The 22892-nt window shown below is 49.3% G+C and overlaps 1 protein-coding gene across 7 annotated transcripts in view; it reads left to right on the top strand.

The window, feature by feature from the left end:
* DNM3 (dynamin 3) overlaps nucleotides 1-22892 on the top strand; it is a 374683-nt gene that overhangs the window by 333326 nt on the left and 18465 nt on the right. For 5 of the 7 annotated variants that reach the window (XM_053659308.1, XM_053659307.1, XM_053659304.1 and 2 more), the window contains 3 exons: nucleotides 4292-4456; nucleotides 12510-12736; nucleotides 13282-13518. In XM_053659308.1, the coding sequence (XP_053515283.1) occupies nucleotides 4292-4456; nucleotides 12510-12736; nucleotides 13282-13518 (629 nt within the window). Of the gene's footprint in view, nucleotides 1-4291; nucleotides 4457-12509; nucleotides 12737-13281; nucleotides 13519-18180; nucleotides 19270-22892 lie in introns of those variants that run through there. The other 2 variants (XM_037167463.2, XM_053659306.1) reach the window with 1 other exon arrangement.

Below are 22892 nucleotides of genomic sequence, written 5' to 3'. Positions count from 1 at the left end.
ATGGGTGCCTCCAAGTTTGGTGGAAACTCTTCCTAATTGGGCTATTTCGTTCCCTCACTTCTTAAAGTATCAAGTCTTCAGGAGAAAGCTTATGAATTGAAGTTCTGTAAGACAGCTTGCTTTCGAATGCTGTGCAAATAGTTTCATGGGAGAGTTAGGATATCAATTTCTATAAACAATTCCACATTTACGGGCCGAGGAGTTATTTTTTGATTGTTTGAATTGCATTAGGTTTCTCCCAATGCAGTAGGAAGGCCTATCCATTGTATTTTTCAGAAGAAAGCTGGTTTTCACAATATTATTCACGTTTTGTAAACAGCCTCAGTGAACCAGCTCATAAAAGGTTAAATGTTTGCAGACCATTCTTTTTTGCCTCAAAGATCAGAGACAAATTACTATTTTTATTTTCCATTCCCTTGATGAGGATAATGCTAACCAGCTGCCACTCAGCGCTTAGACGGCAAAGAATCCCATTGCAACCCTATAATTTAAACAAAGAAAAAGCATAGTCATACGCAGCGTACAACGCAGAAAAGAGCACATGGGTGAATTCGGTTAGAGCTGGGGTTAGGGAAAAGGGGGTGTCCGCTTTCTGCAATCACTCAGTTGGAAGAAAAATTTCATCTATGTACGTTCTCCCCATCTTAGGCATGTTAGAAGGGGCCAGGATTCCTCCTTTCTCCCGAAAATCAGGGGGAGAAATGCTTTCTGAATTCTGTGATTCCCATCATGTCCATGCTGTTATCAGAAGACTTAAGACTAGCATATGGCCACATGGCTGCTAGTATTTCCAGAAGCCAAAGAGAATTCCGAACGGGTCACTGGTTATTCTGGAGCGCTGAGTGTGAGTGTGTGTGTTGAGAATTAAACTGTTCAGTGTTCTCCATTCACTTTGCTTAATTGCATCCTGTTTCAAAGAGGGAAAGTAAGGGTCTTTTGCATATTTTGGTAATGCAGAAAAGTGAGGCTAAGTGCTAAGGATAGTGTGGAATGGAGACGGTCAATGTACCTCTTTGAAAATGTAGGTGCTGATGTCATTTTCCTGGCGTTCCGTATTCCTGGCGGTTCTTTTAGTAAATGCTACTTATTCCGCTTTTCTCGTTCGGCCCCATCACTTATTTTTTACACATGTCAATGCTTCAGTGAGACATCTTTTTCCTAGAAACCCATTTTCACATTTATTATTTTATCTGCGAAACTGACTTGCTAGAGTAATAGATGTTGCACTGTTTCATAATACTTCTTGATTTTTTTTCATACCTAGGGAAAAATAGACGCTGGCTTACCGTTGCATTCATCCCACATTTATTGAATGAATAGGCTGTCACTGCCCCAGCATGCTCTTCAACACATGTGCAAAACGGCACCCACCTCCCCAGGGTGTGGCGTGGGCCTTCCATGCAGGGTGTGGTGTGTAGCCCAGCACCTAGAGCAAAGTCAGTGTTTCAGAGGCACGGAGTGTGTCAGTTCTGAAAGGCCCTCACCCCCTACCGTTAACTACAGCGGCAGAATGGTTTAGATGAGGGATGAACTGCGTGGTTTCCATTACAGACATCTCCGTTGCTTCATATACAAGATGCTCTCCTCACAAAGCCCTGGGGCATCTGTTCTCACTGACCCACGCGGTTTACTCGTCGTTTTTATCACCCTTATCGTGACCACGTCGTCAGGGATCCTAACTCATCAACTGGGAGGTTGTCTGGTCTCCAGCCTCCACAACAAGTAGACTCGTAGACACTCCTGGAGGCCCTGGGATGGATGCATTGGACGGTGGATTTAACTCCTCCTGCTTCTTCTCCTTCTCCCCTGTATCAGGCTCTATGCTGAGAAGGGGGAGATAAACCAGCCCCCGGAGACTAAAGTGGGGGGAGCCTAAACGCAGGCTGGATAGTAAGACATAACAGTGAGCACGACACACAGGCGAAGTGCAGAGTGGGGAGTGCTGGGGGGCTGTGCGCACTGCGAGGCTGGCCGGAGGGGGGCTTTGAAAGATGCAGAGTCTTCGCAGGTGGGAGCAGGGGAGCCCGAGGGGACCAGCTGGCAGAAAACAAACGAAAAAATATAGCTTGCCATCTTTATATCACTTGAATTGTCCATGTTTTATGCTCATATTTTCCCCTTTTAATTTTCAAAATGTGTGTTGAGAGTCCAGCAGCTCCCTGTTATTCAGAAATGAATACTCAGAAATTCATATTTATTTATTAAGTACCCACAGTGCCTTTGGCTAGGTCATTTCATATGCGTTATCAGATGCGTTATTTAGCCTCCAGAAGTTTTTTCCCAGGAAGTGTATCCCCATTTTAAGACAGGGAAGCTGAGTCTCAGTTACATTAAGTAACTGAAGTGGGGCCATCCAGCCAGGACTTGACAGGGCCTGAATGTGAACCTCAGGTTTTTAAATGTGTTCTTTTTTAAATAGTTTATTTATTTATTTTTAGAGAGAGGGGCACGGAAGGAGAAAGAGTGGGAGAGAAACATCCATGTGTGGTTGCCTCTCACACGCCCCCTACTGGGGACCTGGCCCACAACCCAGGCATGTGCCCTGGCTGGGAATCAAACCAGCGACCCTTTGCTTCACAGGCCTGCACTCTATCCACTGAGCCACACCAGCCAGGTTGAACCTCGGGTTTTCACTTTCAAACACAGTACCCTCCAAACCACATCTTAGGATTTGGGCTCAGGGTGGAGCACATTTGCAGTGGTTCCACGCACCCCCTTCCCCGCCGGAAGGAAGTTGGAGAATGTGAGCGGTTTTCCTCACGGCCCTGTCGGACCTTCCCTCTGTCACTTTGCTGTTTAAGGTCCCAGCCTGTGACCTGTCTGTCCCAGGTCCGCTGGTGCTTGTATCACAAACTAATGACTGAAGAACTGCGTAAGACTTGATTCAGTGTTTTCAGTGGCCAAAGACCACTTAAAAAGAAACGGTACAGGGGAACAACTGTCATCTTTGAAACCTCTGATCCTTGACCTTGCTGTGGTGACAGATGCCTCCAAAATGCCCTTGAAGTGTCCTTGGAGCACAGGGTTGTCTTCTCAGGGACTGGAAAATGACTGTTGTGTTTCAGAACAAGCACATATTATTTTAGTGTTTTCTGAAAGTGTTGGCCATTTCTGAGCAAGGGAAGCCTATATAAATGATTAGAACGGATTTCTATCTTTGTCTTGTTGACTTTGTGGCCTTCACATAGGCATATTGACTCAAAGGAAAGGCTTGTCATTTATAAATCCATTTAAGCCATTTAGCACAGTGCTTTGCCTAGAACTGATTGGATGATCGAAAGCCTGGCAGATCAAAGTATGTACATTTCCAAGGAGAAATACTTTATGTTCACATTGGAAGCAATAAATTATCCCCCCTTTTTTTTGCATTCATAAGTAAATCTTTCCAAATGCTAGAAAGTAGCCAGACCACTAACAATATTTGTATCATGTTCTGGGGCTTAGATGGTTCGACCTGGCTTGAAATGGAGACCATTTGTTCTAAATTGATTTCAATGCCAAGCCAATAGGTCAGCATTTAATGATGAAGATGCCGTTCCAGCCCGGCCTCTGGTGGATAAGCCAAAAGGAATTAGCTCAAGTCCCATTGTATAGAAAACAGATGCTTTTCCCCTGTTGCACAAACAAATGCTTTCAGTATAGATGCAGTTCTGCTCTGTTCAAAGAGTAACAAGTTGGAAGTTAAAATTGTACGTTTTTCACAACGGTGTCCGCCTTTGGTAGTGGTGACAGAAGCATGAATTTGCATAACAAATTCCAGCAAGTGCATGGAAAAATGAATTTGTCCTATCTCTTGTGTTGGCTCCAGGCCAGGCCTAGGAGGTTTAGTTCTAAATCTGGGCTGGTCCAAAATGCTGATCCATTTCCGAGCAGACCTGGGAGTTTCAGAACACTAAGGTTATTTGTAATCCCCAGAGCCCCCGGGGACCCCTCCCAGAGGTTTACATCTGCTCATGTGTTTGGATTCCTTTCTTTGGCCAGCTTGCAAATGGCCTAAGATTAGATTACTCCCTAGAGGGGAGTTGTTAGGTGCGCTGTTTATCTGCTTATCCATCTCAGCATCCATTCAGAATTAGAAGGCTTGCCATTCCCAGAGTCTGACAAGCTGCAAGAAGAACAACCACAGGCTTCAGATTTTGTCTCAGAATGAAGGGCTGCACCCTGAGGATGTTACCAACTAGTAATGTAACTCCAAATACAGTACACAGAAGGCGGTCCTCTGAAAATGTCTGCCGTTTTCTTTCTCCTGGACGAATGTGAAATAACCCACGTGTCCTTTCCCTTCCGCTAGGCTGAAAATGACGAGAACGGCCAAGCAGAAAACTTTTCCCTGGACCCCCAGTTGGAGAGGCAGGTGGAAACCATCCGCAACCTCGTGGACTCCTACATGTCGATCATCAACAAATGCATCCGAGACCTCATTCCCAAAACGATAATGCACCTGATGATCAATAATGTAAGTGGTTATAAAGCCTCTCCCTCTCACGCTGAACCCTTCCTACCTTGGAGACTGCTCTCATTCTCCTTGGTCTCCTTGTGATCGTTTCTGGACGGCTGGCATACCTGTTCACCAGGTTTGTCGTTTTCGACGAGAACAAGGAATTTCTAGCTACAGGACTGTGGTGTCCCCCATTGGCTATTTTCTACAGGAAGGTGTGACTTTGCTTATCAGAAAGCAAAGCATCGCTGTGGTCAGGATATAAATTAGTTGCAAAGCCAGCAATCAAACCAGGTGCCCTGGCTCCTGGACTTTGAGATTAAAGGCAAAAGATACTCATCCTTTTTCACACACACACACATACATGCAGTAGGTCAATATGATCATCTTCACCTGCTTAAAACGAGGGATCTCCGTTTTAACCTAGAGAAGGGCTTTGTGCCCTGTCCCCTTGGGTACAAAGTCAGTCTGCGCTAAAGTAAGGATGTCACAGCCACAGATCCGTAGCAGTGCCCTGGCACACCAGCCACCAGGGCATCTGCGTCATGGGGAATCTCCCGCTTTACATGGTTATCTTTATAGTAGTCAGGATACAATACTTACCTTATGAGGTCAGGGCTGGTAGCCCTGGTCTTTCGGTGGCTACTTCATTAATGTACAGATCACGTCACCAGTTATTTGAGGAAGTATCTTTGAGATGAGATAGGTTATAATGGGATATCGTGTAGCAGCCTCTCCTGACTCTCGAAAAGTGTGACACTGGCTCTTTTATTCCTACTTCTCTTCCCAGGACACCTGTATATTTAAACCAAAGGTAGGTTACGAGCATCCGCTTGTCACGAGTAACGTTCGGATGTAACATTCAGAGTGCTGAAAAGAGCCCCACGCTAAAATTCAGGAGAAACATGGACCCTGAACCCAGTGCTGCTACAGACTCTGCTCACCTAAGACAAATCACCGCACTTCTTGACATGTATTTCCTCCAGATGCAAAACACTAGTCGTACAAAAAGTACCTGGCTTAGGGGTCTGTTCTGGAAGATAGTATGTATGGGAGGACTATGAAGAATGTGATAGGAAGAAGCTAATGCGGCTGCCTGTTGAAGAACTAAAATAGCCTTTATGCCTATATCAAGCTTCCTTCCCAAATCATGTTTCTGGCAGTCGGTGTGCCTCCTGGCCTTGGCGTCCTTTGTCCGGAGGCCCAGGAACTCGCCTGAACCGTCTTGTGCTTAACCCTGTCTCCACGCGTATCTCATGTGTTCCGAGAAGGTTAGTGGGCTGCTCCGACCGCCAGCAGCAGGTTAGTGATCTGTTGACAGTTTGGAAACTCTGAATCATATTCCTGAGCTTGCTCAGTGGCCTGCTCTGTGACCCGACGCAAATCCTCTTGCCCGTCGGAGCCGGAGTCACTCCTAAGCCTCCCAGAATCATCAGAGAACATAATGAATGTGACTGTGTGCCATTTTGAAAAATAGAAAGCACTAAACCAATAGTCTGCGTGTTTTTTAAATTGCCCTCTTAACTCTGCCCAGACGAGTTCAGGTTGTTTGGCCACAGAGTGCGCAGGTCCTCGCTTATTTAAACAGTTCCCTGATTAGGTATCATTTATCTTCTCGCTGCCTTACCGCGAGGCATGAAGGCCGCCAGCAGCCCCACCGCCACTGTGCTCTGCGCTGGATTAAATCACCAGCACAGGAATGAGCACTTCCCGTCTGGAGCTTCGACGAGGAGCTGGACACAGACGAGTGGGAAGGAGGAAAGAGACCCTATTGCAAATCTGTTCCGCTTTCACCTTCTTGAGAAAAACACACGCATGCACAGGCAGGAACGTAGGGTGGTGGCCGCGGCCGGCCCCTCCCTGATGAGCTCGCTCCTTGTGCAAGACGGCCCAGCTCCACCTGCAGGGCAGCAGCCGTGGAGAGAGAGCTCTGCTCCGTGTCCTCAGAAGGGCCTCACGTGAGGCAAGGGTCAGGTCAAGGAGCGTGTGTACAGGGTCCATGGACAAGGACGACGGTGGGGGTGGAGTTGCACGTGGGAGGTAGGGGGTGGGCTGGGCAGGGCACAGCAAAAGGGGAACTACTGTAATTGGACAACAGTAAAAAAATACTGTGTCTCTTTTGACATTAAGAGAAAAACTGGAGTCGTGGGAGCGTGCACTGCAATGGAGGCTTCAGATAAGACTTCTAGGTCAAACCTCGACGCAGAGGCTCATGGGAACACAGAAGCCAAGGCATCATAAAATGCTGGGTCCTTCTCCAATTATGACTGCCTTTGTTTGAACTTCAACTCTTCAACCCTATCAGAAAGCAGTTTTACATGCCTAGATGCCTGCTTGCCTTTGAGTATGATTTTATCTGTTTTCTTACTCTTTATGTAAAAATATACAGGTACATATATTTTTTAAAAAATAATAATGTACATATATGTAATTAAGTATCTATAAAGATATAAATGCCGTTTTAAATGGACTCCTGCCCTCACCAAATCATATTGTACAGCCATCTGAGCCCTCCTCGGTGGTCATTCCAGAAGGGCCCCGTCGAGGACAAGGGGCAGAAACGAGGAGAATGGCCAGCGCTGTGTCTTGTGGGTGTTGTGGATTTTTTATTTGACTTGAAGGAAAGAGAGCTCCCAGGGGGAGAATTCATCAAAGAGTCACAACTAGAAAAGCAATACGTTGACTCCTCATCCTAAACGCCATCCACCCAGCCCTGCGGCGTCTCTGCACAGCTTCGGGTGCAAAATGAAGAATGGCGGCCTCCCCCGGTCCCCTCTTTACAACTGTCCCTGTCGAAAGCAGCGCTATGGCCTGTCCTCTTTGAAATGGGAACGGCCAGTCTGCCTCCTGAAAGGGAATATGTTTCAGCCAAGTTTCCTAAGGTTCAGAGTTTGGTGGGCAGCTTCCTTTGAAAGTTTACATTAAGTGTTCTGCCACTCAAGCCTCCATATGGAATTGTTTAAGAAGTTTAAAGCCAGCAATAAATGCCTTGCCTCAGACATACTGTAAGCCTTTGTCTGCTGAAATGGAGCAGCTGTTTCATTGCTTAAACGTACCAGGTAACAGCAACACAAGAAACAGCAAGTTTATGACGGGCCATTGCTCGGGCCCGGCTGCAGTCCAGAGCGGCTTCAAGGTTAATGCGCGTATAAAGCCCCACGGCGCGCGTGTTGGGGCGGCCTCATCGCTGTGGCTCCCCAACCAGGAGTGTCCCACCAGAGAATCAAGAAAGTGGACACAGCTTTGTCCCACGAGCACCTGTGCCCGAGAGGCACGTGGTGCCGTGAGTGAGCCCACAAAACAGCCACACGTTGGGGACTCACCGCTTTGCCCAGATTATAACTGACGACATTGAGGCTTTGGGTTGGGGAGGGGGTGCTTGCTTGGGGTCTTACCCCTGGGGGGCTGGCAGACACAAGACAAAAACCCACATCTTTCCGTGCAGTCGAACAGTCCCCCTCGACGACAGCAAGTGCGCATGCAAGGTTAGGAACACCTCAAGTCTGCCTCTTCAGAGCCGGGGGCCCCTGTCCCCTTTTCCCATACACGGGTATCTTCCTATAGGTGGTGTGGAGATTCAATCAGGCTGTGTTTAAATACGAGAGACGATGGTTTCCATCCAAGTAATTTAAAACACTGCTTCTCGTATTGTTTCAACAAGCCCGGGTAGTACAAAATAAATAGAGTGTGAAGGTTTTGTGAAACTTTGGAAGAACCTGGAGGCGTGCGTTGCACCCTGGGACCAGGCACGGCAGGCTGCCTCCCGGAAACCTGCTGTCCCTGTCCCGGACACCGGTGGACAATTGGTAACATGTGCCCTCGTTTCAAAACCAACTGTAACTTTAATGCCCGTGGACTGGAGTTTTACTTTAAATGTTCATGATTTGAGAGGAAAGTGTGTCTTAAATACCAGAGCAGTGATTCGTTTCCACGGGTCCGGAATTCGGCATCCGGCTGCACAAACAGACCCACTGCCTGCACCCGGAAGCCCCCCACCCCGCTCCCCCCACCCGACCCCCATCACCTGTCCCCACGCGTAACGCTCCTGACATCTCACACTGTAGATTAGGCCTGCCTGGTCTTGAATTTTGGAACCTCACAACCTTTTTGTTTCTGATTTTTTTTTTTGTACAACATGGGTTTGTGAGTCAAAGGATATGACTTTTGAAAGAACTTTGTTGGTCTTTATCCAAACTAAATCCCTGGGAGGTAGAGAAATGAGAGAATTGTGAGTTCTCAAAGAATCACAAAATCCTAACCAAGCTCCCCTCCAACACGGAGCATCGTTAACCTTTTCAGTCACGTTTCCACGCGTGTCTTTGTGTCAACGGGGGCCCCGGCTGTGCTCCACGGGGCCTTCCTCCCATCTAGAAACTAAGAGATTTTTGGGAAAGGGTCTCCTCAGTGCCTGAGTTGTATGAAGGCTATAAAACGGTCTCAGTGATAAAGACAAAAGGGGCCAAGATCCAAAAATGGTGCCGGTTGCTAGAGAGGGGTTAACGCCAGAGAGGAACCACACGGAGCAGCATTAATGACCTCACACCAAGCCAGCGACCAGCAACTATGCAGCGCAGTGACGCCTGTGTATCAGCCCCGGGGACTCAGAGCTGCCCTGAGGTTTTGTGTGTGAGCCACACAAAGGTGCATAGGCTCTAAGGTGTTTTAATTAAAAGCATAAATCTTACTGTACATCTCACATCCAAGTCTAATTTGTTTATGTCGCATTCTGCGAGGGTATTTTCCACATGTGCTCCTCCAAAAGGGGCCCTGGCCTCTTAACTTGTCGTGAAGAAGCCTTGATACAAATGTTTGTCCCATTGACATCCAAACTGCTCAGAAAGTCCCTGAAGTGTCTGGAAACTCCCCGAGACGTCTCTCCCCTCCCACCCAACCCCCCAACAAACTAGCAGGAGAGAAAGAAAGGGGTCTTTTTAAAATTTTGCTGAGGTGCAGGGTAAAATATCAACTTGTGTTCTGTGCTGAACTGTCACCCAATGCCCGCACCGTGGTAGCAGCTCTGCGTGGGTTCTCCTGCCCCCGCCTGCCCGTGCGGGTCTCACCGGTGTGCACAGCAGCAGGTGCTGCTTCGGTGCGTGGAGCACTGGGCACACAGTGGGCAGCGTGACGGGTAATTTCACTCCATCCTCGCATGACTCTCGGGGCAGCTACCACCGTTGTCCTCACTTTACAGAAAGGGAACCTGAGCCTCATCAAAGAGGCTGAGTTATTTATGCAAGGACCGGGCGTGTCCAGTCTCAGGCTGGGCCGCAGAACGGTCCGATTCTGAAGCACAAAGTCTGTTTTGCCCCTGTGCTCTGTCGCCACTTTCTCTCCTGCTCGAAGCACTCAGATGAGTCCAGAAGATGGGCCAGTCTTGGGGGCCTCCGCCAAGTGTTGGTGTGGACCATCTCAATGTGGAAGAGTTGAGTCCAGGCAGATCTTTGACCCTCGAGTTGAAACAGGCCCTTCCTATGTTACTTTGTGGTTGGTTTGACAGTGGCTTCTTCATTCAGATCTGTTTTAAATCTATTCTTGGAAGGATCCTCTTTTAAATTGCATTTAATAGATTCTAAGTGATACTCCAGTAAGACGTAAAGCTTCCAAAGAGCTTAACCAGCCGGTGGCCGATGCCAGGAAAATTGTCTGGTTTTGAACTTGGACTTGCATTGTCCCTCCAAGTGCATGCACGCCCAGCAGTGGAAGGTTTGTGCAAATGCCCGTGACTCCTTGGGAACCTGCAAGTGTGTTTACAAGTCAATAAATCTTTCGGCCCAATTTACTGACTTTTCTCAAAGTCTGACTTTTCCTTCCTGACTTCCGCTTTTTTCTCCTCCCACTCACCCAAACCTCAAGGCTTCAGGCTCTTTTCTTGCTTGCTCTTCGCACCCAAACAAGCCAAGCTGCTTCCTCCCCGATGCTGTGATCGGTACGTGCCTATCTTTTCCATTCCACCGCGACCTTGTGGCATTAAACCCTGTCGTCTCACTGATGACCTATGTTTATCTCCATTTGCAGATTCCTTCCCCATCACGGCCAGATTCATCCCCCTAAAGCTCTCTTTTATTGTTTCACTTGCTTAAGCACTAAAGAGCCTTCCATGGCTCCCCATTGCCAAGTGGATAACGTTCAAACACTTTTCCTTGGCATTGCAGGCCTTTGCATCTGGCCCCCAGCTACCTGGCCAAAGTTACCTTCCATAGCTATCACAGACAGCTGTCTCAATACTTCTTGTGTATTAAATTACTTCCACATTTGAACCGCTCTGGGTTTACAAAATAAGGGCAGAGGACATTTTTTTTTTCGCAGTGAAACTGTGATGTAGCCAAGTTTTCTGAGTCGTAGAACTTTCTGCATGGTTAGACACCATTACAAAATCACGAAGCTATGTTAGACTCTTGTCGTCTCTGAGGCACACATTGAACGACAACCCAGGAATTTTCAGGGCCAGACAGGTGTTCCGTCTGCCTGGGTTTGCAACAGTGAAACAGCCTGGTCTTGGCCTTTCCTTGAGAGACTCGGTGCCTCTGGATAAGTGAGAGCTTCCTCATGTAACAGAGACACTGAAAACTCCCAGTTGGTCTCTTCTTCTGCGCTCATGTTAATTCACGTGCTGGCTCCGCCAGTCTAAAATAACGGTACTTCACAGAAATGGTCCCTTCTAAGCCCCCCATCCAAGTGGAGTGAGGGCATAATGGGAAGAGCACTAGAGGTCGAGTCCGAAGTTTGGGTTCCAGTGAAGGTGCGACTTCGGGCGAGTCACTGAAAGTTCTTAAACTTCAGTGTCTTCATCTGCAAAACTAGGATAGCGATATATTTCCCAGGAATGTGTGTGGCGAGAACCATCAGACGGCTTTTGAAGGCGCCTGGGACACTCAGTGTGTGGTCACTTCTCACGCTCATTTCTTCCCCGTTGAACATTCCTGACCTGAAGACAGATGCCTGTTCCACTCAGTGGCATCTTGGCTTTTTGGTATAGTATTTTTTTTACTGTATTTTTCCATTACCATTTATCCCTCTTAGACCACCATCTCCTCGCCATCACCGAAGTGCTGTCTGTGTCCTTGAGTCCTTTTTCCTTTTTGCTCAAGTCCCTCCACCCCGGAGCTGTCATCTGCTCTCTGTCTAGGAGTCTGTCCCCATTTTCCTTGTTAGCTCAGTTAGTTCATTAGGTTCCACAGATGAGTGAGATCACACAGTATTTGTCTTTCTCTGACTGGCTTATTTCACTTAGCATAATGCTCTCCAGAGCCATCCATGCTGCCTCACAAAGTTTTAATTGGTGGTGGGTTTGTTGTTTTTTTTTTTCTGTAGCACATAAAATAGTGGCGTGTCTTAAAACCAGTGGTATCTTGGACGTTGTGACATGTGGCAGCTGGCTCTCCCTCCCTCCTTGCTGTGCCCCGCATAGATTGCTCATGATGTAGTCTGCTTTTACCTGTCAGCCACAGAGCCGCTAATCAGTCCTCATTCCCGGGAAGGAGTTCGTCCTGTAAACTTGTGGAAAGTGGAGGCTGTGTCATTTTCTTGGTAAATGAACTCACACAATGATACATGGCTCTGCACTCACTACTCATGGTAGTCCCACTTCTGAGCATACCTTGAAACCTGTGGTCTTCGCTGAGTTCCAGGGACTTTGGTAAAAGCTCGGGGAGGGACCGGCAACGCTGGGGAATGGATAACCTGCGTCAGGACAGAGGCTCTTTCCCGTTGGAGCTGCCGCTGCTGCCTGCCAGTGGCACCTCCCTGGTCTGGAAGCCAGGCAGCCCCAGGCAAGGCTGTGGACGCGCTGGGCCAGCCGCAGGCCCTGCTTGGTGACCGCAGCATGGGGCTCTTTTTTCAACCAATCCGAGCTATGCTCTCCTTTCCTGTCAACAGCCCTGGGTCAGGGGAGGACTCACCGGCACGGGTCCAAGCATTAGGAGGAGGATGAAGACAGCGGGAGTGAATAGGTGCCCCACAAGGCCCTTTTCCCAGGGTGGTCTTTTGCGGACTCTGTCCACAGGCACTGACCCAGTCCCCGCCATCCGATCACCCACTGACCCCTGTTCCTCTTCTCTGTGGTGGCCGACAGGTGAAAGATTTCATAAACTCGGAGCTCCTGGCCCAACTGTACTCTTCTGGGGACCAGAACACGCTGATGGAGGAGTCGGCCGAGCAGGCTCAGCGCCGGGACGAGATGCTGCGCATGCACCAGGCCCTGAAAGAAGCCCTCGCCATCATCGGCGACATCAACACCTCCACAACCTTCACCCCTGCCCCGCCTCCCGTGGATGACTCCTGGATCCTGCACTCACGCAGGTAAGAGGGTGGCCTGTGGCCCCCCGATGCCTGCCAGGCTGCGTCGGTGTCGTTCGCTGCGAGTGCTCCCCTGGACCTCACTGGAAAAGAAGAGGAAACTGTATATTGAAGTTCAGGAACCAGAGAGAGGAGGGTCAGATCATCCCGACTCCTGTTAAAAATAAGCACAACACCTCCGTCTGGTGGAATATTACACAGCTGTTAAAAAGAGTAAGACTGTTCTCTAAGTACCAGGATGAAAAGATAGTCAAGTTTTTGTGAAGCTCATGAGAAAAAAAATTATAGAATCTATATAGAGAGAAACGAGTGTAGAATATAGTTAAAAAGAAAGTACTCTTGGCTGCCTCTGCAGAGTGAAGGGGTGGGGAAGGGAAGTTTCCTTCTCACCATTTACACTTTTATACCTTTTAACATTCCTAACATGGATCTAAGCATCCCCGTCAAGAAATAACTTTTAGAAAGCAACCAGGAAGTTATAAACTATTTTTGAAAGATGAATTCGGAGAGAACGCAGGAGTGGGTTAACTGCTGGCCTCTCTCCCCAGGTCACCCCCGCCGAGCCCCACCACCCAAAGGCGGCCGACACTGAGCGCCCCCCTGACCCGGCCTGCGTCAGGCCGAGGGCCGGCTCCCGCCATCCCCTCCCCGGGGCCCCACTCGGGGGCGCCCCCCGTTCCATTCCGGCCGGGCCCGTTGCCTCCCTTCCCCAACAGCAACGATGCGTTCGGAGCCCCTCCGCAAGTCCCCTCTCGGCCCACCAGGGCCCCTCCCAGCGTCCCCAGGTAAGTGTGCTTGCTTTGCAGAGGACAGTGTGGGGTGCTCTTCGGTTCTCTTCTCGCAGCACGACAGACAAAAGGTACTGGAAAAAGAAAATTGCAGAGATGTTGTCGTCCATGTTTGCAGTTTTCATCTGGGAGGGGAATCCTGGGGAAATCGCTAAACTTCTACGCCGTTTAAAAGCCAAAATGTGGTCTAAACCTCTCCTTTATTGTCTGGAGCAAACTGGGATCCGAGAAACCTGGGTCCAGATGATTGACATTTTGGCAGCTGTTTGTAGAATTTGTTAGAAAGCTTTGACATGAAGGAGGCAAGCTGCGCGCTCCAAGGTCATGAGCGTATCACCCGCTAGCCCTCGCCTTCTCTGTTACCAAAGGGATTCTCATAAACCACTGACTTCAAGGAATATTACCCATCTGCCCTCTGAACTATGACCCTTAACCCCAACACCATTAGCATTAATGTAGGCAGAGTAAAAATCTGGCTGATTAGTCTGCAATTTTTTTGTTCTTTAAACCATGCCTGGAAATGTTACGAAGGTGTAATGGCTGCTGTGTGCGGTCCCTGACCACGGTGAGGTCGGACCCTGTGCATTTGAATAATACATTTTGGGATTCACATGCAGATTTTGAACCTTAACTGTGACACAAAGCAGCTGGTAGACAAATGGAGCTCAAAACATGCATATAGTTAAAGCTAGATTCTCACCTTCCTGCATTTAAAATAAAAAAGGTACAGGGTGAATAATTAGAGATTTTGCAAATAGAAGGAGTTAGATGTTTGAAATCAGTAAGAGGGACTTTAAAAGGAAAGAAAATTAGCCTGTATAGAAAGTTAACCTTTAAAAATTCAACTCGGAGGGTTAAACTATTTGTGGGTCCCCTGAGGAAGACCATACTGTGCACATAGCAGAAGCGACTTGCACTCGCCCAGGAATCCAGGGTCCCCTCGCCGTCTGATTACTGCGCTTACGTGCGTTTGGATCTTCAGAGTGTCGAGTGCCATGAACCCGGGGGCCTCAGAAACTAGTGGACTGAGGCCCTGGAGCAAGAAGTGTGGGGTGAGGGGTCAGGCCTACTTTGCCACAGACCCTGGGCAACTAACTCATTTGCCTCTAGGCCAGGACATCCTCACCTGTGAACTAGGGGCAGATTCCACCAGGCCATTGCCCAAATCATGTGAGACAAGGTGTTTGAAAATGTCCGATAAACTGGCCAGCCCTGTGGTCATTACCTTTACCATCATTTTGGTCCTCATCAAAGAGGATATTTGCATTCTCAAACCTATATATTTTTTTCTCTAAACCTAACAGGGTTGACTTATATGGTCATTTATTTGGAACTGAGCAAAGTCTCTAGTAAGAGCGGCAGTAACAAGAGTAGCTCTCATTTAATGTGCTGTCAGGACATCCAGCCTCTGCCTTCACTGCTTTGCAGGCACGTTCGTGTCTAACCCGACAGACCCAGCGAGATGGTACATTCTGCACTTTGCAGACAGGGCACATGGGGGAAGCAGCGTGGCTGAGGCCGCCCCACCAGGCAGGCCCTGGAGGAGCCTGGCTTTGATCCCAGGCAGCCTCACTGCCGAGCTGCACCCCCCACCCACACCACCAGGGCCCTCAACCTCGACACTGCTGACCTTTTGGTTATAGGGTGCTGCCCTGTGCGTTTTAGGATGGGTAGCAGCATCCTGGCCTCTGCCCACTAGATGTCAGTTGCACTCCCCCTCGTGACCACAGAACACGTCTCTGGGCACGCTCGGTGCACGGGGTGAGGAAAGACTGAACCCCCTGCCTCTGAGGAGGATTCCGAAGGCTCCCCCTTGTGCGTAAGAAAACATGCGTGTCAGCACCAAGCCTCACTGTGGGCCAGATTAAGTTCTTGTTTTAGGAAACCTCAACTTGCCTGGACAAGTACCTCTCATTGTGCCAGGAAGGTAAGGAGGGCGCTGGGGGCGGGCTGTTGGAGTAGGACGGCGGGGGTCCCATCCAGAAGCCTGGGAGTTGGCCCTTTTGTCTGTTGAGCTACGAGAAGGAACCAGAGCCACCAGTGGTGCTCATCCCCAGGATGGTCGTGCATGTCTTTGCCTGCTCGCTTGTCTGCCTCTGCTCCTGGCTGCAGACACGCTGCCCTGCCAGCGCCCCTCGGAGACACTGGGCCATCTAAATGGGTGTGGGGGGGGCGGGGGGCCCCGAGCTTGCACATGGACTTCGTGGTGAGAATCCGTAGCCTCAGCTGGAAAAAAGGGGGCACCAGCTTCCATGCATCCGCATTGGGGAATTTATAGGACAACAGTTATGTTATTTAGACATTCAAGAACATTCTCAAGGTAGAGCCATACTTAACTTGATCTGCCACTGCAGAGTCTCACATGTGAAAGAGAAATGAGAACTCAGAGTGGAAGGGGAGAGTGTTTTGTGCTGAGCCCTCCAGTTTCAGGCCAGTTCGCTCACATTGGGACAGACGTCCCTGTGGGGGGGTGGGGGGCACCTGAGAGAGCAAGAACAGCTTTGCTGGGTCCTTGTGCCTGCTCAAGTTTAGCTTTAGATGGAGAATTCTGACCGCATAAAGTCTGTTTTTAATAAAAGTCAGAGCAGGAATCCTACCAAATGCAAGCCAGAAATGGGGTTTAAGATTTCAACAACACAAAAAAAGAAACAGAGAGAGAGAAAGAAAGAAAGACAAAGATGAAAGAAAGGAGAGAGAAAGAAAGAAAGAAAGAAAGAAAGAAAGAAAGAAAGAAAGAAAGAAAGAAAGAAAGAAAGAAAGAAAAAAATGAAAGAAGAAAGTTAGTTGAGGGAAGCTCTTGTTGAAATTTCACCTTGTTCTATTTATTTATATTTTCTCTTTTCCCTCCTTGATTTGTTACACTGTCTCTATTAAAAACTTCATAAAGTTGAAATGCCATTATCCATCATCTCCAGGAAAACAACCCTTAGCTTTACAAGAAGGAAGCTTGATTCCCACCCTCCACCCCCACCCCCACCCAGTTCTTTGCTTTGTTAGGGGCCCTTTCTCCTCTTTTATCTGGAACCAGAAACTCCTAAGGTGACAAGACAGCACAGCTGGGGTCCCGCTGGCTCCCAGCAGGGCTTTAACATCCCAAAAGCCATAACTGAACCTTTGGAAGCCAGCAGCTCTCCCACTGGGCATGAGCCTGTGCAGTTTTCTTCTGGATAATCCGAGACTTCATTAGCAAGTAATGACCTTGACTTTTAAGAGCCTATATACTTTTATTTTAACCCAGTTCAAAGGTATTGGACTTGTACAGAAACCACGAGCATTCTGAGTTTTGTTTCGTTGTTGCTTCTGAGATGATGATTCCCTCTCTCCTTGCAACGTGAAGGCACCGGAAAGGCAGGCTGGTGGAGTCATCTTTGGCCCAGAGCTTCCCCGCTTCCCAAGCTGTTCTGGTTTATGTGCGCGAAGCCTTTCAGGGAGGGAGCTGGAAGTACTGCAGACTGCGCGCCTGTTTTAATTAATTCCACCCGAACTTGGGGAGCGTCTCAGTCCCAGGGAGACCCACCAGCCTGGATGCTTCTGTCGTTAGTCATTCGCGTGCACGCAGGTCCAATTTGCGGGATGGTCTCCACCGCCCGCACAGTCGGGTTGCCCATCGCCCCACACGACTCTGGTGAAGGGGCTCGACCTTGTCTGAAAAGCCCCGCCAGTGGCATCAGCAAGGTGCTCTCAGACATCCCCACCTCCTCGGGGGTCCTGTTCTCTTTCTTCCTGGGAGCTCCCGCTCTTCTTCGCCAGGCACTTGAGGGCTGATGTAGCTATTTTCGGTTCCAACTTGGTAAAATTAGTTAATTGGGAATCTCAGCCTTGGACATCGATGGAACAAATGAACTGAATCAGCGTGTGTTTTTCCTGGCAGCAGCCGATTCTGGCATTATTTCACTCATTTGTCTTCCCCCCTTTCCCCGGGCTGAGCTGTTTTGCAACGGTCAGAAGGGGATGGGGCGGGAGGAAGGGTCCCTCTCCAAGGAAAAGCAAACTTCATTGACCTCCTCACTCCACCTTCTATTTTTAAGAATGTTGAAAAATAGACAAACTGTCTTGCAACCACGCTCCTCACCGAGGCTGGTGATGTCTTTCGAAAATGGCAAAACTGAATCATAGGAAAAGGTTTGGCTCGTCCTCCAGCTCAGCCACGTGACAGGAACGCGGCCTGGGAACCCGCCACGGCTCCCCTCAAAGTCTCTGAGGAGCCCCCCCTGAGGCAGCCGGTGTCCTGTGCTGCACAGATGGCCCTGGGTCCCCACGTAGGTTCCGTGACGTGGGCGGTTTCCCTGACTTTGCAGGGCACACACGGAGCCTCATCACAGCCCCCCATGCTGGGCAACTTAGCACTAAACCACCACGGCAAAGGCAGAGAAATTCCCTCCACCTAGAGACTCATATGCTGTTCTTTGCAGAGATAAAAGCCATTCGGGTCTCTTCGCCATTTAACCTGGTTGCAAACATCTGGCCTGGATACTCTGCCGGGTTCTATCTCCTTCACTTGGTTTCTATGTCGATTCGATTCACAGGTAACGCAGAGTCCCTTTCACTTCCGGCCAAGGGCTCCTTCTCCTGTTTTGTTATTTCACCCATCCCCGCAGAGTCTGAGTAAGGACGAGCCCGCAGTGCTTATGAGTGTGTCTTTGCATCCCTAACCTCAAGGTTTGGCGCCGTGAAGGGTGAAGCTGCCGAACCTTGACCTCGGGGCTCAGGTCCACGGACAGTTGAGCGGCTCACGTGCCCGGCCTGTGTCCGACGCCCCCGCAGTCATGTCCTGGGACCGACCCGACCTGCTCCCTCCAGCACAGCCCGCCTAGAGGGTGACTCCTCTAAGCAGCTGGGGGCCATTCCGACAGATGATGAATTTGTCTTGTGATTCCTCTTTCCCCACCCCTCCCCCTGTCCTTCCCCTTCAAAGAACAAACAAATAAATCCGCAATTAGGTATTTGGAGTGTTCAGGGAACAGTTTTTATTTTCAGCAGAGATTTTTTTTGAAAGGTATGACTGCCAAGGAGAGAATCAAGTCTGAGATGCTCTTCCTGATTCCTAAAATTTAAGGCATCTCCTGAGGCTACTGTATTCCAAGATTTGTTACCAAAATCCCAAATGTAATTGGTAATTCGTTGCAGGTTTCACATGAGTTGTCATGGTGCTTAATATATTTGGATGAAAACAGAAATTTGGCCACAAGCCGTTCACTCAAGAAAATGTGCAGTTTAATCTAAGCCCCTCAATTAACTATCCCCACAAAGTCACTCCAGTTCCGCAGCGACCGCTGGCGGTGACAGCGCATTTCACGGAGGCAGCTCCGTGGGGAGTGTTGAAGTGTCTCACTCTTCAGACCGCGGTTTCAGTCCGGTCTCAGTAGAAGTCAGAGGAGCCTGGTGGTCTCCGCCTGTGTCCAGGAAACTCGAGTCTACTGTCCTCAGACACCTGCCCCCCATCACAGCTCGGAGTGGCTGGTGCCGTGTAGACGAGACCCAGGAACGGAACCACCTGCTTTCTGAGGTCCAGAATCTGGGGGCTTTGCACATGTGTCGAGAGAGACTGCTGACGGCCTTTCTGTTTTCAGTGTGTCCCTTACCTGACTGTCTCAAGCAGCTGAGGTTGCAGGAGAGTAAGAAAAAAGGGGAGATCAGGAAGGGTCTACAGGAAGCCAAGGACAAGCAGCACCAGTGCAGGCAGAGCTCACGATATGTCCATCTCGTGCTCTGTCCCGGGTGGCCCAGTGGTGGCCGCCAGTAAGTTAACCGGACGTGACTGTTGCCTGTCCGGTCACGGACAGATAATAGCTGGTGGCTCTGGCCTTGTCCTCTTTGGGGCTCAGAACTCCTAAGCTTCAACCATTGCAGACAAAGCCTTCCTGAATTGCAAGGCACCCAGCTCCAGCCAGGGTTTCACCTGGTTGATAGAGGAAGACAGCCAGGATGGGTGTCTGGCAGTGCGGCCACTGACCAGCAAAAAATGCACAGGGCAATGGTCGCTCTTCCCGTAGCCAGTCAGCAGCAAGCTGTCACCCCTCGGAATCTGCGGAATGTTCCTGCACATTGTACACGTCGACTTTCTTTCTCGGCTTAAAGAAAAGAGAAAAAAAAGAGTTCCACCCGATGTCGGCAGGCACAGTCTCCGGTCCCACAGCCAGGCCCCTGATGTGAGAGGGAAAGCCTTCGAGTCTGGGAAGCCACGGGATCGAAACGGCGTGTTTTGCAATGACTTCCAGGTTTCACGGCACAACACGGTTCCTGGCTTTTCTCACCCTTACGTTTTCTCCAAGCAGCAAAGTAGACGAATGAGCCCCAGGGCGCCTCTTCCTTCCCTCTGCCGTGGCAGCGGCAGCGTGAGACTGGACGTGGGCCTGGGGTCCCTGGAGTTGCTTTAGCCCACGAAAAGCCAGGGAATGAAACATGAAGATGGACATGCTCATTCTTCCCCTCAGAATGTGCCTGACATGCCTGCTTCCTGCGCTGTGAGGAAGTTGCTGAGGCTTCCACTCAGGGCTTGGTGGCTTCTGTCTGCTTGTTGGAGCTTGACTGCTGGTTTTAGCGCGCCCGACACCGACATCCTTCAGCTCACCTGAGCCAGCGCACTGTCACCGTTGTCGGGAGGAGCCTCCAATCCACACACCTTTACACCCGTTCATTGCCAGATGAACCTACCAAATGCTGTTGCCAAAAGAATATGACCCTTTCGGTCTGGCCAGTATTTTTCGGTGCAGGGGAAGGAGACAGCACTGGGAGAATCTGCTCTTGTGTTTATGGACGCCACATTACCGGTGTTGAGGGGACGCTGAGGTCATGCAGGCAGTCTGACCAAAAATAGAAGAAATGTGGCCCAGGACGGAGTCTGAAGCCACAAGGTATTTGGGCCTCCTTCCCCGTGGCCTGGTTCTTTCTTCTCCTCTGGCTGCTTTTGAGCCATCGGAACCACATGACAGACAGAACCACAAATAACAAGCACTCTAATTTCTGGAAGTATTTTTTAACTGTTCCCATAAACACTAGGAAACGTCCACCCCTGTTTTCCAGTCAGAATTATTAGAGCTCACATAAATTGGACAAAGGCCTCATTCCGCCCGAGGATCGGGAAGAATGCTTAGTCAGTGTGGCGAGTAGCAGAGTCCTCGGTCACTCATCATCGATGGCCAGCCTGGGCCTCCTCCCCTTGAGGTGGGCAGGCACAGGGAGAATCCCTCATCTCCACAGCGTCGGCACTTCCCCGTGAACCCAGAGAAGTGGGAGAAGATGTCAGTTCTGCTCTAACGACCCAGTAAGTGTGCGAGTTGATAGAAAATTTAGACACGAGCCCCATTCCTTCCCTGGGTTTGTCCGTTTGTTTTTGTGGAAGCAAATGAACCAGCTGAGAAGGCGAATAAGGTGAAGACCGGCGTAACCACCAGGTAGACAAGCCACCACCAGGGAACCCGCAAGTTTCTCTGGCAGTTTTGAAAACCAAGAGGGAGTGAGACAGTGTGAGAGCACTCGGGCGGCTTTGAACATGGTGCAGAAAATGACCTGATTTTACCGATGCCTCCACCGTTTGAAGACTGCCTGTATTTAGTTTCACATTCCCACGAGGCGGCTTCCTCTGAATTTATTCTGGTCCACAACTACTGCCTTCTTCTCGAATGAGACCTCTTACGAGCGTAGGAGATGAGAAAGGCTGGTGGAGACCCAAATGAAATGATTCCACTTGGGAGTGGATATTTATGTAAGATCTACTCTGTTCTGTGTGTATGTTTTTAAGCTCATATTAGGATTACTCTCAACGTTAATTTTAAGAGTGAATGAAAGTTTTCCCGTGAATAAATCTCCCCACAGTGTCACGTTCGAGGGCCTTGGCTAGAAGTCTGCCCACTGCTCTACCTTTTAGACCATGGGCGAGAAGCCATAAAAACTCAAGAAAAAAAAACCTACTGCTATTTAAAACAATCAGAATTTATTTTTGCCTCTTAGTAGTGTTGGAAAATATTTTAATAACTAAAATAATAAAACTTCATGTGAGGCCGATTCCATCTTAATTATCGTCTCCTGGGGTGGAAGTTAAGGAAACATTCGTCACCGTGTTAACTAGAGAAACCAGGGCTGTAATTGGCCTCCACGTATCTGGGGCTGAAGTCAGGGTACAGCCACATACCATTGGCGGGAGGGGGGAGCCGACATGGAGTTTTAGCTCTGGCACTAGTGGTATCAGAGCGCTCGGCATGGGAATCCATGGACCAGAGCAATCCCTGTCGACTTCAACAACCTTAAATGCCCGATAGTTCCATGTAGGAAACTGTCCTGAGAGATGCTGCTGTGATCGCTTGATTTGCCTCCATATTTCCAACACTCTTAAATGACTGCCATTACCGTCGTCACCTCGAAAACGAATCAAAATACTGAAAACTCATTTCACAGCACAGCGTCTTTGAATAAGCATGTCGAAATGGTGTTTCTCACGTGTGCTTAAAACCCTGGTGCGTGATTGATTACAGCGAATAGGTTTCCTTCTTTTTAACTGTTCTCGCCTCCTCCCCTGGCCCTCCCTGGAACCTCTTCTCCTGAAGTGGCCATTTGAGGTGCTCTGTTCATTCGGAGTCTCCCAGGTGACCGAGCAGCATGCTCAAGCCAGTAACCGTCGTTACTTTGCCCCAAAGCACCCTCCCCACAGAGAGCGAGATGCCTGAGGGTCACAAGGAACCTTCGAGATTCAGCGAGATTCAGCAACACTTCCACAGTGTCCTTAGACTGTGCATTTTTCAGTCAACACATTATTTTTATCAGTGAAGTTTGATTTTCTGTTTTTTTCCTATGCATTTCATAGCACTCGTTCAAGCGCATCCTGAAATGCAGAAATAGGTGCTGTAGCTAGAATAACGAAGGTAGCGGACCATCACCTCTGGTTCAGAAAGCAGCGTGAAGTGGGAAAAGCAAGGTTTCAGAGCCTTCCCCCTTTGGTGCATGCGCATGGCCCCCCTGCTCTGCACCCCAGTCCTTCCGACTCCCTGGGGCTCCCAGCCAGGCCCTACACCCGATCATTTAGGACAGTCTGCCTTCGAGTCTTAGGTTGGACACCTGCCTCCTGGCTGTTTTTGGCAGGCCAGCAGGATGAGGTAGTAATCAGAAGAAAATGTTCTGGTTCTTTGGCCTCCTCCACAGACGCCATCATTCAACAGAGTTTTCTGGGAGTGGGAACGGAGTTTCTCTGAGCTCCCCAGTGGGACGTCCTGCAGGAGTGTAGGGGAACAAAACTCAACTTTTTGGGCCCCTTTGAGAATAGTGGAAATTGAAACTCCATCCACCCTTGCCTTCCCTTTCAGTGGTGTTCACAGACAAAGAAGCGCCGTTCACTTGTAAACAGTTTGGGGTTCCTTTTGCCATGCAACTCGGGGCGT

This window comes from Artibeus jamaicensis, unplaced genomic scaffold (genome assembly GCF_021234435.1).
Source record: "Artibeus jamaicensis isolate MK-2021 breed Jamaican fruit bat unplaced genomic scaffold, CSHL_Jam_final scaffold_625, whole genome shotgun sequence".
NCBI lineage: Eukaryota > Metazoa > Chordata > Mammalia > Chiroptera > Phyllostomidae > Artibeus > Artibeus jamaicensis.
This window is presented reverse-complemented; position numbering and strand designations above follow the sequence as displayed.